The 17,861-nt window shown below is 59.4% G+C and overlaps 2 protein-coding genes across 2 annotated transcripts in view; one reads left to right on the top strand and one right to left on the bottom strand.

Annotated features, from left to right (window-relative positions):
- TBRG1 (transforming growth factor beta regulator 1) overlaps nt 1-17,861 on the bottom strand; it is a 28,448-nt gene that overhangs the window by 8,902 nt on the left and 1,685 nt on the right. The window contains exons 3-5 of the mRNA XM_069882118.1: nt 12,931-17,753; nt 11,756-11,818; nt 283-565 (exon numbers count right to left, since the gene is read on the bottom strand). Coding sequence (XP_069738219.1) covers nt 17,056-17,753 — 698 coding nt within the window. The 3' untranslated portion in view covers nt 283-565; nt 11,756-11,818; nt 12,931-17,055. The remainder of the gene's footprint in view (nt 1-282; nt 566-11,755; nt 11,819-12,930; nt 17,754-17,861) is intronic.
- PRODH2 (proline dehydrogenase 2) lies at nt 164-15,327 on the top strand. The gene is made up of 10 exons (XM_069882117.1): nt 164-322; nt 405-598; nt 2,493-2,613; nt 3,192-3,257; nt 4,271-4,351; nt 5,905-6,081; nt 11,669-11,814; nt 12,927-13,037; nt 14,130-14,218; nt 15,133-15,327. The coding sequence occupies exons 1-10, from the start codon at nt 164-166 to the stop codon at nt 15,303-15,305; spliced, it is 1,317 nt and encodes a 438-aa protein (XP_069738218.1). The 3' UTR covers nt 15,306-15,327.

The following is a 17,861-nucleotide window of genomic DNA, read 5'->3' on the forward strand; positions in this document are numbered from 1 at the left end:
GACCCCTAGTGCCCCATAGAGACCCCTAGTGCCCCATAGCTTGACCCCTACTGCCCCACAGATCCCCGGGCGGCCGCCGTGGGTCAGAGTCCAGCTTAATGAGTGACTCGGGGTCCCTTTTCCCCCGTGCCCCACGGCGCCGGCTCCCTCCCCACCTCCCGCGATGGGTGCGGAGCGGGCGGCGGGGGCCGTGGGGCGCCCCACGGCGCTGGATTTCTCCTCGGGGGCCGCTATGGGGCAGAGGACCCCCGGCGAGCTGGCTCGAGCCCTCGTGGTCCTCACCCTGTGCTCGTCGCCACGTCTCGTCCGCCACGCGCCGTGGGTCGGTGCCCCCTACGTACCCCTCGGGGCCACTTATGGGGCAGAGCGAGGGTCTCCAGCCCCATAACTTCCCTGCCCCATAGATCCTGGAGGCGTCGAGGAGGGCGCTGGGCCGACGCGTGTGGGTCGCGGGGCTGAGGGCCTCGTTCTACGGGCACTTCGTGGGGGGCGAGACCCCCAAGGAGGTGGAGGCCGCCGTGGGGCGGCTGCGCGCTATGGGGCTGCGGCCCATGCTGGCTCTGCCCTGCGAGGACGACGTGGGGCAGGGCGACGACGGGTATGTGGGGCAGGGGGAGGCACTTGGGGGGCTGGGAGAGACACTTGGGGGGCTGGGAGGGACACTTGGGGGGCTGGGACCCCTATTTATGGGGCTAGGACCCCTATTTATGGGGCTGGGATCCTTATTTATGGGGCTGGGATCCTTATTTATAGGGCTGGGGGCCCTATTTATAGGAGCTCTACTTATGGGGCTGGGAGAGCCACTTGTAGGGCTGGGAGAGCCACTTGTGGGGCTGAGGGGTCACTTATGGGGCTGGGGAGTCACTTGTGGGGCTGGGATCCCTATTTATGGGGCTGGGATCCCTACTTATGGGGCTGGGAGAGCCACTTGTGGGGCTGGGAGAGCCACTTGTGGGGCTGGGAGCTCTACTTATGGGGCTGGGGAGTCACTTGTGGGGCTGGGAGAGCCACTTGTGGGGCTGGGAGCTCTACTTATGGGGCTGGGATCCCTATTTATGGGGCTGGGAGCCCTATTTATGGGGCTGGGAGAGCCACTTGTGGGGCTGGGAGCTCTACTTATGGGGCTGGGATCCCTACTTATGGGGCTGGGAGAGCCACTTATGGGGCTGAGGGGTCACTTATGGGGCTGGGAGGGCCACTTGTGGGGCTGGGATCCCTATTTATGGGGCTGAGAGAGCCACTTATGGGGCTGGGATCCCTACTTATGGGGCTGGGGGCCCTATTTATAGGAGCTCTACTTATGGGGCTGGGAGAGCCACTTGTGGGGCTGGGAGAGCTACTTATGGGACTGAGGGGTCACTTATGGGGCTGAGAGAGCCACTTGGGGGCCTGGGATCCCTATTTATGGGGCTGGGATCCCTATTTATGGGGCTGGGAGAGCCACTTGTGGGGCTGGGATCCCTACTTGTGGGGCTGGGATCCCTACTTGTGGGGCTGGGATCCTTATTTATGGGGCTGGGAGAGCCACTTGTGGGGCTGGGATCCCTATTTATGGGGCTGGGAGAGCCACTTGTGGGGCTGGGATCCCTATTTATGGGGCTGGGAGAGACACTTATGGGGCTGGGATCCCTACTTATGGGGCTGGGATCCCTACTTGTGGGGCTGGGAGAGCCACTTGTGGGGCTGGGATCCCTATTTATGGGGCTGGGATCCCTATTTATGGGGCTGGGAGAGCCACTTATGGGACTGAGGGGTCACTTATGGGGCTGGGGAGTCACTTGTGGGGCTGGGATCCCTATTTATGGGGCTGGGATCCCTACTTGTGGGGCTGGGAGAGCCACTTGTGGGGCTGGGAGCTCTACTTATGGGGCTGGGGAGTCACTTGTGGGGCTGGGAGAGCCACTTGTGGGGCTGGGATCCCTATTTATGGGGCTGAGAGAGCCACTTGTGGGGCTGGGAGCTCTACTTATGGGGCTGGGATCCCTACTTGTGGGGCTGGGATCCTTATTTGTGGGGCTGGGATCCTTATTTATGGGGCTGGGAGCTCTACTTATGGGGCTGGGAGAGCCACTTGTGGGGCTGGGAGCCCTATTTATGGGGCTGGGATCCTTATTTATGGGGCTGGGAGCTCTACATGTGGGGTGGGAGAGCCACTTATGGGGCTGGGATCCGTACTTATGGGGCTCGGAGAGCCACTTATGGGGCTGGGAGCCCTATTTATGGGGCTGGGATCCCCACTTGTGGGGCTGGGATCCCTACTTATGGGGCTGGGATCCTTACTTATGGGGCTGGGAGCCCTACTTATGGGGCTGGGAGCTCTACTTATGGGGCTGGGATCCCTACTTGTGGGGCTGGGATCCTTATTTATAGGAGCTCTACTTGTGGGGCTGGGAGAGCCACTTGTGGGGCTGGGAGCTCTACTTATGGGGCAGGAATCACTTATGGGGCAGGAATCTCTCACTTATGGGTCCGGAATCTCACTTATGGGGCAGGGAGGCCTGGTACGAGGCGAACCGTGGGGCGGCGCTGGAATGTGTGGGGCTGGCGGGCGCCGTGGGGCACGAGCCGCTGATGCAGCTGAAGGTGACGGGGCTGCTGAGCGGCCGCCTCTGCGTGAGTTGGGGGGCTGCCCCACATCTGTGGGGCTGGGGGGGATCTGTGGGGCTGGGGAGGGGATCTATGGGGCTGGGGGGGGATCTGTGGGGCTGGGGGGGATCTGTGGGGCTGGGGGGGGATCTGTGGGGCTGGGGGGGGATCTATGGGGCTGGGGGGGATCTGTGGGGCTGGGGGGGATCTGTGGGGCTGGGGAGGGGATCTATGGGGCTGGGGGGGGATCTGTGGGGCTGGGGGGGATCTGTGGGGCTGGGGGGGGATCTATGGGGCTGGGGGGGGGATCTGTGGGGCTGGGGAGGGGGATCTGTGGGGCTGGGGGGGGATCTGTGGGGCTGGGGGGGGATCTGTGGGGCTGGAGGGGATCTGTGGGGCTGGGGGGGGATCTGTGGGGCTGGGGGGGGGATCTGTGGGGCTGGGGAGGGGGATCTGTGGGGCTGGGGGGGATCTGTGGGGCTGGGGGGGGATCTATGGGGCTGGGGGGGGATCTATGGGGCTGGGGGGGGGATCTGTGGGGCTGGGGAGGAGATCTATGGGGCTGGGGGGGGGGATCTATGGGGCTGCCCCACATCTCCCCCTAGGAGACGCTCTCCAAGCCGGGGTCGGGGCTGACGCTGGAGCTGCTCGAGGCCTTGATGGGGGGCGAGGTGGGGCTGCCCCATAAGTGACCCTCCTGCCCCATAAGTGACCCCTAGTGACCCATAAGTGACCCCTAAGTGACCCCTAGTGACCCCCCTGCCCCATAAGTGACCCCTAAGTGACCCCCCTGCCCCATAAGTGACTCCTCCTGCCCCATAAGTGACCCCAGTGACCCATAAGTGACTCCTCCTGCCCCATAAGTGACTCCTAAGTGACCCATAAGTGACTCCTCCTGCCCCATAAGTGACTCCTCCTGACCCCTAAGTGACCCCTAAGTGACTCCCCTGCCCCATAAGTGACTCCCCTGCCCCATCAGTGACCCCTTCAGCCCCATAAGTGACCCCTAGTGACCCCTAAGTGACTCCTCCTGCTCCATAAGTGACCCCTAAGTGACCCCCCTGCCCCATAAGTGACCCCTAGTGACCCATAAGTGACCCCCCTGCCCCATAAATAAATCCTCCTGCCCCATAAGTGACCCCCTAGTGACTCCCCTGCCCCATAAGTGACTCCTCCTGACCCATAAGTGACCCCTAAGTGACCCCTCAGTCCATACTGGTCCCTACTGGTCCCTATACTGGTCTGTACCAGTCTATACTGGTCCCTACTGGTCCCTATACTGGTCTGTACCAGTCTATACTGGTCCCTACTGGTCCCTATACTGGTCCCTATACTGGTCTGTACCAGTCTATACTGGTCCCTACTGGTCCCTATACTGGTCTGTACCAGTCTATACTGGTCCTTACTGGTCCCTATACTGGTCTGTACCAGTCTATACTGGTCCCTACTGGTCCATATACTGGTCTGTACCAGTCTATACTGGTCCTTACTGGTCCCTATACTGGTCTGTACCAGTCTATACTGGTCCCTACTGGTCCCTATACTGGTCTGTACCAGTCTATACTGGTCCAGAGTGGTCCATGTACTGGTCCGTACTGGTCCATACTGGTTCCTACTGGTCCATACTGGTCCCTACTGGTCCACACTGGTCCATACCGGTCCATACTGGTCCATACTGGTGCAGGAGCGGGTGGTGCCCGGGCTGAGCCCAGCGGAGAACCGACACCTGGGGGCGGCCGTGGGGCGGCTGGAGAGCATCGTCCAGGTGGGATCCATGGGGCTGGAGCTATCGGGCAGGATATATGGGGCTGGGGAGGGATCTATGGGGCAGGGGAGGGATCTATGGGGCAGAGGGAGGGATCTATGGGGCAGAGGGAGGGATCTATGGGGCAGGAACCATGTCCTGATGCCCCAATAGGAGCTGCTGGACCTGGAGTTGATGGGATCTATGGGGCTGGGGCTGATCTATGGGGCTGGGAACGAATCTATGGGGCAGAGGACGGATCTATGGGGCACGGGATGAATCTATGGGGCAGAGGGAGGGATCTATGGGGCAGGAACCATGTCCTGATGCCCCAATAGGAGCTGATGGAGCTGGAGTCGACGGGATGTATGGGGCTGCGGCTGGATCTATGGGGCTGGGGAGGGATCTATGGGGCAGGGGACGAATCTATAGGGCTGAGAACGAATCTATGGGGCAGGGGATGGATCTATGGGGCAGAGGACGGATCTATGGGGCAGGGGGACGGATCTATGGGGCAGGAACCACATCCTGATGCCCCACTAGGAGCTGATGGAGCTGGAGTTGATGGGATCTATGGGGCTGGGGAGGGATCTATGGGGCAGGGGACGAATCTATAGGGCTGAGAACGAATCTATGGGGCAGGGGATGGATCTATGGGGCAGAGGACGGATCTATGGGGCAGAGGGAGGGATCTATGGGGCAGGAACCACGTCCTGATGCCCCACTAGGAGCTGCTGGAGCTGGAGTCAATGGGATCTATGGGGCTGGGGCTGATCTATGGGGCTGGGAACGAATCTATGGGGCAGAGGACGGATCTATGGGGCACGGGATGAATCTATGGGGCAGAGGGAGGGATCTATGGGGCAGGAACCATGTCCTGATGCCCCAATAGGAGCTGATGGACCTGGAGTTGATGGGATCTATGGGGCTGGGGAGGGATCTATGGGGCAGGGGACGAATCTATAGGGCTGAGAACGAATCTATGGGGCAGGGGATGGATCTATGGGGCACGGGATGAATCTATGGGGCAGAGGGAGGGATCTATGGGGCAGGAACCACGTCCTGATGCCCCACTAGGAGCTGCTGGAGCTGGAGTCAATGGGATCTATGGGGCTGGGGCTGATCTATGGGGCTGGGAACGAATCTATGGGGCAGAGGACGGATCTATGGGGCACGGGATGAATCTATGGGGCAGAGGGAGGGATCTATGGGGCAGGAACCATGTCCTGATGCCCCAATAGGAGCTGATGGACCTGGAGTTGATGGGATCTATGGGGCTGGGGCTGATCTATGGGGCTGGGGAGGGATCTATGGGGCAGGGGACGAATCTATAGGGCTGAGAACGAATCTATGGGGCAGGGGATGGATCTATGGGGCACGGGATGAATCTATGGGGCAGAGGGAGGGATCTATGGGGCAGGAACCACGTCCTGATGCCCCACTAGGAGCTGCTGGAGCTGGAGTTGATGGGATCTATGGGGCTGGGGCGGGATCTATGGGGCTGGGGAGGGATCTATGGGGCAGGGGGACGGATCTATGGGGCAGGGGGGTCCCCTGAGGCCTCTGCCCCATAGCGAGCGGCCTCCCTGGGGGTCGGGGTGCTGGTGGACGCCGAGCTGAGCTCCCTGAACCCCGCGCTGAGCCTGGTGACGGTGGCACTTATGGGGCGGCACAACCGGGACCGGCCCTGCGTCTGGAACACCTACCAGGCCTACCTGAAGGTGTGGGGCAGCCCCATAAGTGACCCCCAAGTCACCCCTCGGGACCCCTAAGTGACCTCCTCGGACCCCTAAGTGACCCCTAAGTGACCCCTGGGACCCATAGATCCCGCAGAGAGCCCCATAGCTGCTCCCTTCAGCCCCATAAGAGCTCCTCTCAGACCCATAAGTGACCTTCTCTGACCCATAAGTGACCCCTAAGTGACCCCTCGGACCCCTAAGTGACCACTCAGACCCCAAAGTGACCCCTAAGTGACCCCTCAGACCCCTAAGTGACCCCTAAGTGACCCCTGGGACCCATAAGTGACCCCTCAGACCCATAAGTGACCCCTAAGTGACCCCTGGGACCCCTAAGTGACCCCTAAGTGACCCCTGGGACCCATAAGTGACCCCTCAGACCCATAAGTGACCCCTAAGTGACCCCTCAGACCCATAAGTGACCCCTAAGTGACCCCTCGGACCCCTAAGTGACCACTCAGACCCCTAAGTGACCCCTAAGTGACCCCTTGGACCCCTAAGTGACCCGTAAATGACCCCTGGGACCCATAAGTGACCCCACAGACCCATAAGTGACCCCTAAGTGACCCCTCGGACCCCTAAGTGACCACTCAGACCCCTAAGTGACCCCTAAGTGACCCCTGGGACCCCTAAGTGACCCCTAAGTGACCCCTAAGTGACCCCTAAGTGACCCCTCGGACCCATAAGTGACCCCTAAGTGACCCCTCAGACCCCTAAGTGACCACTCAGACCCCTAAGTGACCCCTAAGTGACCCCTGGGACCCATAAGTGACCCCTAAGTGACCCCTGGGACCCCTAAGTGACCCCTCGGACCCATAAGTGACCCCTAAGTGACCCCTCAGACCCCTAAGTGACCCCTAAGTGACCCCTCAGACCCCTAAGTGACCACTCAGACCCCTAAGTGACCCCTAAGTGACCCCTGGGACCCCTAAGTGACCCGTAAATGACCCCTGGGACCCATAAGTGACCCCTCAGACCCATAAGTGACCCCTAAGTGACCCCTCAGACCCATAAGTGACCCCTAAGTGACCCCTCGGACCCCTAAGTGACCACTCAGACCCCTAAGTGACCCCTAAGTGACCCCTTGGACCCCTAAGTGACCCGTAAATGACCCCTGGGACCCATAAGTGACCCCACAGACCCATAAGTGACCCCTAAGTGACCCCTCGGACCCCTAAGTGACCACTCAGACCCCTGGGACCCCTAAGTGACCCCTCGGACCCCTAAGTGACCCCTAAGTGACCCCTCGGACCCCTAAGTGACCACTCAGACCCCTGGGACCCCTAAGTGACCCCTCGGACCCCTAAGTGACCCCTAAGTGACCCCTCGGACCCCTAAGTGACCACTCAGACCCCTGGGACCCCTAAGTGACCCCTCGGACCCCAAAGTGACCCCTCAGACCCATAAGTGACCCCTAAGTGACCCCTCAGACCCCTAAGTGACCCCTAAGTGACCCCTCGGACCCCTAAGTGACCAGACCCCTAAGTGACCCCTCAGACCCCTAAGTGACCCCTCAGACCCCTAAGTGACCCCTAAGTGACCCCTCGGACCCCTAAGTGACCAGACCCCTAAGTGACCCCTCAGACCCCTAAGTGACCCCTAAGTGACCCCTGGGACCCCTAAGTGACCCCTCGGACCCCTAAGTGACCCCTCGGACCCCTAAGTGACCCGTAAATGACCCCTGGGACCCATAAGTGACCCCTCAGACCCATAAGTGACCCCTAAGTGACCCCTCAGACCCCTAAGTGACCCCTAAGTGACCCCTAAGTGACCCCTAAGTGACCCCTAAGTGACCCCTCAGACCCCTAAGTGACCCCTCGGACCCCTAAGTGACCCGTAAACGACCCCTGGGACCCATAAGTGACCCCTAAGTGACCCCTCAGACCCCTAAGTGACCCCTAAGTGACCCCTCAGACCCCTAAGTGACCCCTGGGACCCCTAAGTGACCCGTAAACGACCCCTGGGACCCATAAGTGACACCTCAGACCCATAAGTGACCCCTAAGTGACCCCTCAGACCCCTAAGTGACCCCTAAGTGACCCCTCGGACCCCTAAGTGACCCCTCAGACCCCTAAGTGACCCCTAAGTGACCCCTGGGACCCCTAAGTGACCCCTCAGACCCATAAGTGACCCCTCAGACCCCTAAGTGACCCCTAAGTGACCCCTGGGACCCCTAAGTGACCCCTCAGACCCCTAAGTGACCCCTCGGACCCCTAAGTGACCCCTCGGACCCCTAAGTGACCCCTCAGACCCCTAAGTGACCCCTAAGTGACCCCTCGGACCCCTAAGTGACCCCTGGGACCCCTAAGTGACCCCTCGGACCCCTAAGTGACCCGTAAACGACCCCTGGGACCCATAAGTGACCCCTCAGACCCATAAGTGACCCCTAAGTGACCCCTCAGACCCCTAAGTGACCCCTAAGTGACCCCTCAGACCCCTAAGTGACCCCTAAGTGACCCCTGGGACCCATAAGTGACCCCTGGGACCCATAAGTGACCCCTAAGTGACCCCTCGGACCCCTAAGTGACCCCTAAGTGACCCCTCAGACCCCTAAGTGACCCCTAAGTGACCCCTCAGACCCCTAAGTGACCCCTAAGTGACCCCTGGGACCCATAAGTGACCCCTGGGACCCATAAGTGACCCCTAAGTGACCCCTCAGACCCCTAAGTGACCCCTAAGTGACCCCTCAGACCCCTAAGTGACCCCTAAGTGACCCCTCAGACCCGTAAGTGACCCCTCGGACCCCTAAGTGACCCCTAAGTGACCCCTCAGACCCCTAAGTGACCCCTAAGTGACCCCTCGGACCCCTAAGTGACCACTCAGACCCCTAAGTGACCCCTAAGTGACCCCTGGGACCCCAAAGTGACCCCTCGGACCCCTAAGTGACCACTCAGACCCCTAAGTGACCCCTAAGTGACCCCTCGGACCCCTAAGTGACCCGTAAATGACCCCTGGGACCCATAAGTGACCCCTCAGACCCATAAGTGACCCCTAAGTGACCCCTCAGACCCCTAAGTGACCCCTAAGTGACCCCTGGGACCCCTAAGTGACCCCTCGGACCCCTAAGTGACCCGTAAACGACCCCTGGGACCCATAAGTGACCCCTGGGACCCATAAGTGACCCCTAAGTGACCCCTCGGACCCCTAAGTGACCCCTAAGTGACCCCTCAGACCCCTAAGTGACCCCTCGGACCCCTAAGTGACCCCTAAGTGACCCCTGGGACCCATAAGTGACCCCTCAGACCCATAAGTGACCCCTAAGTGACCCCTGAGACCCCTAAGTGACCCCTAAGTGACCCCTCAGACCCCTAAGTGACCCCTCGGACCCCTAAGTGACCCCTAAGTGACCCCTCAGACCCCTAAGTGACCCCTCGGACCCCTAAGTGACCCGTAAACGACCCCTAGGACCCCTAAGTGACCCCTCAGACCCCTAAGTGACCCCTAAGTGACCCCTCAGACCCCTAAGTGACCCCTAAGTGACCCCTCAGACCCCTAAGTGACCACTCAGACCCCTAAGTGACCCCTAAGTGACCCCTCGGACCCCTAAGTGACCACTCAGACCCCTAAGTGACCCCTAAGTGACCCCTGGGACCCCTAAGTGACCCCTCAGACCCATAAGTGACCCCTAAGTGACCCCTCAGACCCCTAAGTGACCCCTAAGTGACCCCTCGGACCCCTAAGTGACCCCTGGGACCCCTAAGTGACCCCTCGGACCCCTAAGTGACCCGTAAACGACCCCTGGGACCCATAAGTGACCCCTCAGACCCATAAGTGACCCCTAAGTGACCCCTCAGACCCCTAAGTGACCCCTAAGTGACCCCTCAGACCCCTAAGTGACCCCTAAGTGACCCCTGGGACCCATAAGTGACCCCTGGGACCCATAAGTGACCCCTAAGTGACCCCTCGGACCCCTAAGTGACCCCTAAGTGACCCCTCAGACCCCTAAGTGACCCCTAAGTGACCCCTCAGACCCCTAAGTGACCCCTCAGACCCCTAAGTGACCCCTAAGTGACCCCTGGGACCCATAAGTGACCCCTGGGACCCATAAGTGACCCCTAAGTGACCCCTCAGACCCCTAAGTGACCCCTAAGTGACCCCTCAGACCCCTAAGTGACCCCTAAGTGACCCCTCAGACCCGTAAGTGACCCCTCGGACCCCTAAGTGACCCCTAAGTGACCCCTCAGACCCCTAAGTGACCCCTAAGTGACCCCTCGGACCCCTAAGTGACCACTCAGACCCCTAAGTGACCCCTAAGTGACCCCTGGGACCCCAAAGTGACCCCTCGGACCCCTAAGTGACCACTCAGACCCCTAAGTGACCCCTAAGTGACCCCTCGGACCCCTAAGTGACCCGTAAATGACCCCTGGGACCCATAAGTGACCCCTCAGACCCATAAGTGACCCCTAAGTGACCCCTCAGACCCCTAAGTGACCCCTAAGTGACCCCTGGGACCCCTAAGTGACCCCTCGGACCCCTAAGTGACCCGTAAACGACCCCTGGGACCCATAAGTGACCCCTGGGACCCATAAGTGACCCCTAAGTGACCCCTCGGACCCCTAAGTGACCCCTAAGTGACCCCTCAGACCCCTAAGTGACCCCTCGGACCCCTAAGTGACCCCTAAGTGACCCCTGGGACCCATAAGTGACCCCTCAGACCCATAAGTGACCCCTAAGTGACCCCTGAGACCCCTAAGTGACCCCTAAGTGACCCCTCAGACCCCTAAGTGACCCCTCGGACCCCTAAGTGACCCCTAAGTGACCCCTCAGACCCCTAAGTGACCCCTCGGACCCCTAAGTGACCCGTAAACGACCCCTAGGACCCCTAAGTGACCCCTCAGACCCCTAAGTGACCCCTAAGTGACCCCTCAGACCCCTAAGTGACCCCTAAGTGACCCCTCAGACCCCTAAGTGACCACTCAGACCCCTAAGTGACCCCTAAGTGACCCCTCGGACCCCTAAGTGACCACTCAGACCCCTAAGTGACCCCTAAGTGACCCCTGGGACCCCTAAGTGACCCCTCAGACCCATAAGTGACCCCTAAGTGACCCCTCAGACCCCTAAGTGACCCCTCAGACCCCTAAGTGACCCCTAAGTGACCCCTCAGACCCCTAAGTGACCACTCAGACCCCTAAGTGACCCCTAAGTGACCCCTCGGACCCCTAAGTGACCACTCAGACCCCTAAGTGACCCCTAAGTGACCCCTGGGACCCCTAAGTGACCCCTCGGACCCCTAAGTGACCCGTAAACGACCCCTGGGACCCATAAGTGACCCCTTGGACCCACAGATCCCCCCCCAGCCCCATAGATCCCCCCCCCAGCCCCACAGATCCCCCCCCAGCCCCACAGATCCCCCCCAGCCCCACAGATCCCCCCCCCAGCCCCACAGATCCCCCCCCCAGCCCCACAGATCCCCCCCAGCCCCACAGATCCCCCCCCCAGCCCCATAGATCCCCCCCCCAGCCCCACAGATCCCCCCCCAGCCCCACAGATCCCCCCCCAGCCCCACAGATCCCCCCCCCAGCCCCATAGATCCCCCCCCAGCCCCACAGATCCCCCCCCCAGCCCCACAGATCCCCCCCCAGCCCCACAGATCCCCCCCCAGGGCTGTGGGTCGCGCCTCGAGGCGGATTTCGAGCTTTTGAGCCGCCGCGGGGCCCTTTTCGGAGCCAAATTGGTGCGAGGAGCTTACCTGGAGGCGGAAAAAAGCACCGGGAACCTCCAGCCCAGCCTGGAATCCACCCACCGGAGGTGCCTGCCCCACAAGTGACCCCCAAGTGACCCCCTGGACCCCCAAGTGACCCCTCAGCCCCATAAGTGACCCCTCGGACCCCTAAGTGACCCCTAAGTGACCCCTGGGACCCATAGATCCCGCAGAGAGCCCCATAGCTGCTCCCTTCAGCCCTATAAGGGCTCCTCTCAGACCCATAAGTGACCTCCTCGGACCCATAAGTGACCCCTAAGTGACCCCTGGGACCCCTAAGTGACCACTCAGCCCCATAAGTGACCCCTAAGTGACCCCTCAGACCCCTAAGTGACCCCTCAGACCCCTAAGTGACCCCTAAGTGACCCCTCAGACCCCTAAGTGACCCCTCAGCCCCATAAGTGACCCCTAAGTGACCCCTCAGACCCATAAGTGACCTCCTCAGACCCATAAGTGACCCCTAAGTGACCCCTCAGACCCCTAAGTGACCCCTCAGCCCCATAAGTGACCCCTAAGTGACCCCTCAGACCCATAAGTGACCTCCTCAGACCCATAAGTGACCCCTAAGTGACCCCTCAGACCCCTAAGTGACCCCTCAGCCCCATAAGTGACCCCTAAGTGACCCCTGGGACCCCTAAGTGACCCCTCAGCCCCATAAGTGACCCCTAAGTGACCCCTCAGACCCATAAGTGACCTCCTCAGACCCATAAGTGACCCCTAAGTGACCCCTCAGACCCCTAAGTGACCCCTAAGTGACCCCTCAGACCCCTAAGTGACCCCTCAGCCCCATAAGTGACCCCTAAGTGACCCCTCAGACCCCTAAGTGACCCCTCGGACCCCTAAGTGACCCCTCAGACCCCCAAGTGACCCCTAAGTGACCCCTCAGACCCCTAAGTGACCACTCAGCCCCATAAGTGACCCCTAAGTGACCCCTCAGACCCATAAGTGACCCCTCAGCCCCATAAGTGACCCCTAAGTGACCCCTGGGACCCCTAAGTGACCCCTAAGTGACCCCTAAGTGACCCCTGGGACCCCTAAGTGACCCCTAAGTGACCCCTAAGTGACCCCTCGGACCCCTAAGTGACCCCTCAGACCCCTAAGTGACCCCTAAGTGACCCCTGGGACCCCCAAGTGACCCCTAAGTGACCCCCCCCCCCAGCTACCGTCACTGCGTGGAGCTGGGCTTGTCGCTGGCCTCGCGTCTAGGACCTCGTTTCGGCTTCATGGTGGCCACTCATAACGAGGAATCGGTGCTCCACGCCACCCGCAGGTTAATTAGCGCCACAGGGGGGTTAATTAAGAAGAGTTATGGGGTTAATTAAGGAGGATTCGGGGTTAATTGGGGGGGTTTGGGGTCATTTGGAGGGGGTTGAGGTCAATTGGGAGGAGGTTGAGGTCAACTTGGAGGGGGGTTGGGTTAATTAAGGGGTTAATTAGAGGAGATTGGGGTTAATTAAGAAAGATTTGGGTTAATTAGGGGGATTTGAGTCAATTTGGAGGAGGTTGAGGTCAACTGGGAGGGGGTTGAGGTCAACTTGGAGGGGGTTGAGGTCAACTGGGAGGGGGTTGAGGTCAACTGGGAGGTGATATGGGTTAATTAAGGGGTTAATTAGGGGAGATTGGGGTTAATTAAGGAAGATTCAGGTTAATTAGGGGGATTTGAGTCAATTTGGAGGAGGTTGAGGTCAATTTGGAGGAGGTTGAGGTCAATTTGGAGGAGGTTGAGGTCAACTGGGAGGGGGTCGAGGTCAACTGGGAGGGGGTTGAGGTCAATTTAGAAGAGATTTGGATTAATTAAGGGGTTAATTAGGGGAGATTGGGGTTAATTAAGGAAGATTGGGGTTAATTAGGGGGATTTGAGTCAATTTAGAGGAGATTTGAGTCAATTTAGAGAAGATTGAGGCCAATTTAGAGGAGATTGAGGCCAATTTAGAGGAGATTTGGCTTAATTAAGGGCCAGGGGTTAATTAGGGGAGGTTGGATTAATTAAAAACCTTAATTAGAGGTGGATTTGCGTTAATTAGAGGAGATTTGAGTCAATTGGGAGGAGATTCGAGTCAATTGGGAGGAGATTGAGGCCAATTTAGAGGAGATTGAGGCCAATTTAGAGGCAATTTGGCTTAATTAAGGGCCAGGGGTTAATTAGGGGAGGTTGGATTAATTAAAAACCTTAATTAGAGGTGGCTTTGAGTTAATTAGAGGAGATTCGAGTCAATTTAGAGGAGATCGAGGTCAACTCGGACCTTCCTCAACGTGTTTCGAGCGTCATCAACTCCTCCCCGAGCTTCGTTAACGAGGCCGGGGGGGGTTAATTAATCAACGGGAGGTTAATTAGGGCTCGTAAACCTCCCCCCCACCCCAGGATGGACGAGCTGGGGATCCCCCGTCAGGACGGAGGCGTCTGCTTCGGGCAGCTCCTGGGGATGAGCGACCACATCTCCCTCGCCCTCGGTACGTGGGGATGGGGTCCCACCAGCCTCTTGAGGTTCCTCAGGGGGTCCCTGAGGTCCCTTCATGGTCCCTGAGGTCCCTCCATGGCTCTCAAGGTCCTTCCATGGTCCTTGAGCTTCTCCAGGGTCTTCAGGACCTTCAAGGTTCTTCAGACCCCTCACGGTTCTTGAGGTTCCTCGTGATTCTTAAGGTTCCTCATGGATCTCTAGGTCCCTCCATAGGTCTTGAGGGTCTCCAGGGGCTCCTCGAGGTCCCTCCATGGGTCTCGAGGTCCCTCCATGGGTCTCAAGGTCCTTCCATGGGTCCTTGAGCTTCTCCAGGGTCTTCAGGACCTTCAAGGTCCTTCAGATCCCTCATGATTCTTGAGGTTCTTCATGATTCTTAAGGTTCCTCATGGATCTCTAGGTCCCTCCATGGGTCTCAAGGTCCCTCCATGGGCTCCTTGAGGTCCCTCCATGGGTCTCAAGGTCCTTCCATGGGTCCTTGAGCTTCTCCAGGGTCTTTAGGACCTTCAAGGTTCTTCAGATCCCTCATGATTCTTGAGGTTCTCCATGAATCTCTAGGTCCCTCATCTCCTCAGGGACCTTCTCTGAGGCCTCCAACCCCTCCAGGAACCCTCCCGAGACGCCCCAAGGTGCCTTTTGAGGTCCCTCACCTCCTCAAGGGCTTCTCTGAAGCCTCCTGAGATGCCTCAAGGTGCCTCTTGAGGTCCCTCATCTCCTCAGGGACCTTCTCCGATGCCTCCAACCCCTCCCGAGATGCCCCAAGGTCCCTTTCAAGGTCCCTCAACCCCCCGGATGAGGCTTTCGGAACCCCGGGGAGATATTTCTCCTCCCCAAACAAGAGAAACGGAGACGCTTCCACCCCTGGAGGTCCCTCCGAAGGTCCTGAGAAGGTTTATTTTTGCTCCTCAGGAGAAGCCGGGTTCACGGTCTACAAGTCGGTGCCGTATGGACCTCCCGAAGCCACCATCCCCTACCTGGCCCGGCGAGCCCAGGAGAACCTGGCGCCCTTCTCGGGGGCCAAACGAGAAGCCAAGTTGGTGGCCCAGGAGCTCTGGAGGCGTCTCCGGCCTTGGGCGACGTGAGACCTTCCAGAAACCACCTCGAAAGCAACTTTGGAAGCTTCTCAACCCAAGCCTGAGGATCAAAACCCCCTCGAGATGCCTCCAAAACCCCCTCGAGATCCATTAAACCCCCTCGAGATCCACCAAGACCCCCTTGAGATCCATTAAACCCCCTCGAGATCCACCAAGATCGCCTTGAGATGCCTCCAAAACCCCCTCGAGATCCATTAAACCCCCTTGAGATGCCTCCAAAACCCCCTCGAGATCCATTAAACCCCCTCGAGGTGCCTCCAAACCCCCTCGAGGTGCCTCCAAACCCCCTCGAGGTGCCTCCAAACCCCCTCAAGATGCCTCCAAACCCCCTCGAGACCCCAAATTCACCTCAAAACCAACCCTGGAAGCTTCTCAACTCAACCCTGAGGATCAAAACCCCCTCGAGATGCCCCCAAAACCCCCTCGAGATCCATTAAACCCCCTTGAGATCCACCAAGATCCCCTTGAGATGCATCAAAACCCCCTTGAGACCCATTAAAGCCCCTCGAGATGCCTCCAAACCCCCTCGAGATCCATTAAACCCCCTTGAGATCCACCAAGATCCCCTTCAGATGCATCAAAACCCCCTTGAGATCCACCAAGACCCCCTTGAGATCCATTAAACCCCCTCGAGATGCCTCCAAACCCCCTCGAGACCCCAAATTCACCTCAAAACCAACCTTGGAAGCTTCTCAACTCAACCCTGAGGATCAAAACCCCCTCGAGATGCCTCCAAAACCCCCTTGAGATCCATTAAACCCCCTTGAGATGCCCCAAGCCCCCCTCAAAACCCCAAAAAGGACCTTCTGGAAGTTTCTCCTCGTGTTTTTCTTGGGGACGGGGGGGTCTCCAGCGCTCTGGGGTGGCCCCAGAAGGTGGGGGGTGAAGGAAGGGGGTTGGGGGGCAGGTGGAAGGACCCCCAGGACCTCTTTATGGACCACCAGGAGCCCCTCTAGGACCTCCAGGAGCCCCTCTAGGACCACTAGAACCCCTCTGGGACCTCCAGGAGCCCCTCTAGGACCTCCAGGAGACCCTCTAGGACCTCCAGGAGACCCTTCAGGACCACTAGAACCCCTCTAGGGCCACCAAGAGACCCTCTAGGACCACCAGGAGACCCTCTAGGACCACCAGGAGACCCTCTGGGACCTCCGGGAGCCACCAAAGCTTTGGCTTTGAGGTCCCTCAGCCTCTCCATGATGGATTTTGAGGTCCCTCAACCTCTCCGAGATGGTTTTTGAGGCCCCTCAACCTCTCCATGATGGATTTTGAGGTCCCTCAACCTCTCCAAGATGGATTTTGAGGTCCCTCAACCTCTCCGAGATGGATTTTGAGGTCCCTCAACCTCTCAAAGATGGATTTTGAGGTCCCTCCACCTCCTCAGGGTTGGATTTTGAGGTCCCTCGACCTCTCCAAGATGCTTTTTGAGGTCCCTCAACCTCTCCAAGATGGATTTTGAGGTCCCTCAACCTCTCAAAGATGGATTTTGAGGCCCCTCAACCTCTCCATGATGGATTTTAAGGTCCCTCCATCGCCTCAGGGTTGGATTTTGAGGTCCCTCAACCTCTCCGAGACGGTTTTTGAGGTCCCTCAACCTCTCCAAGACGGATTTTGAGGCCCCTCAACCTCTCCGAGATGGTTTTTGAGGTCCCTCAACCTCTCCGAGATGGTTTTTGAGGTCCCTCAACCTCTCCAAGATGGATTTTGAGGTCCCTCAACCTCTCTGAGATGGTTTTCGCGGTCACGGCTCGGAGCCCGCGGGGCTGGCCAAGAAGACCTCCCCGTAGCCCAAGCCCCCGGCGGCTCCATCATCGTCCTCGTCCTCCTCGTCGTCTTCATCCTCCTCGTCGTCCTCGTCCTCCTCGTCGTTCTCTTCGTCCTCCTCGTCCTCCTCCTCCTCCTCCTCCAGGAGCCGCCTCACGGCCGGGTGGCTGAGGCCGAAGAAGTCTTCTCCGGCCCCTTTCCACCTCCCTCCGGCTTCTCCCAAGCTCTGGAGGAGCCGCCCGTGACACACGTCCGCCGTGGGACCCACCACCGCGACCTTCTCAGCATCTTCTCCTCCTCCTTCGATCTCAAATCTAGGACCCGGCAGGACCCGGCAAGCGTAGAGGCCTCCGGAGAAGAACCTGGAGCTCTGGAATCCCACCGGGTAGGAGGACCCCGGGTTGATGCTTCCCACGTGGTGGACGGTCAAGGGGCCCAAGACCAAGGGGACGCGGCGCCGCTGGCACCTGGAGGTGACCTCCTGGCTCCAGAGGGCGGACGGAGGAGCCGCCACCTCCGCTTTGGGGTCTCCTCGGGGCGTTTCGGGGGGTCCCGGAGGCTTGAAGGCATCTCGGGGGGGTTGGCGAGGGGCGTCTCCGGGGAGCTGGGGCCTCGCGGGGTCTCTGGGCCAGGAGGACCAAGCGCCATCGGCTCCTGCTTCTCCTTCGCGTGGACCTGGGGACCATCAAACCATCTCAAGGAGCTGTGGAGAACGTTCCAGCAGCTCCAGCTCCATCTCCAGGTCCTCCTGACCCCATCCCACCTCCTCCTCCACCTCCACCC

This window comes from Phaenicophaeus curvirostris, unplaced genomic scaffold (genome assembly GCF_032191515.1).
Source record: "Phaenicophaeus curvirostris isolate KB17595 unplaced genomic scaffold, BPBGC_Pcur_1.0 scaffold_84, whole genome shotgun sequence".
Taxonomy (NCBI): Eukaryota; Metazoa; Chordata; class Aves; order Cuculiformes; family Cuculidae; genus Phaenicophaeus; species Phaenicophaeus curvirostris.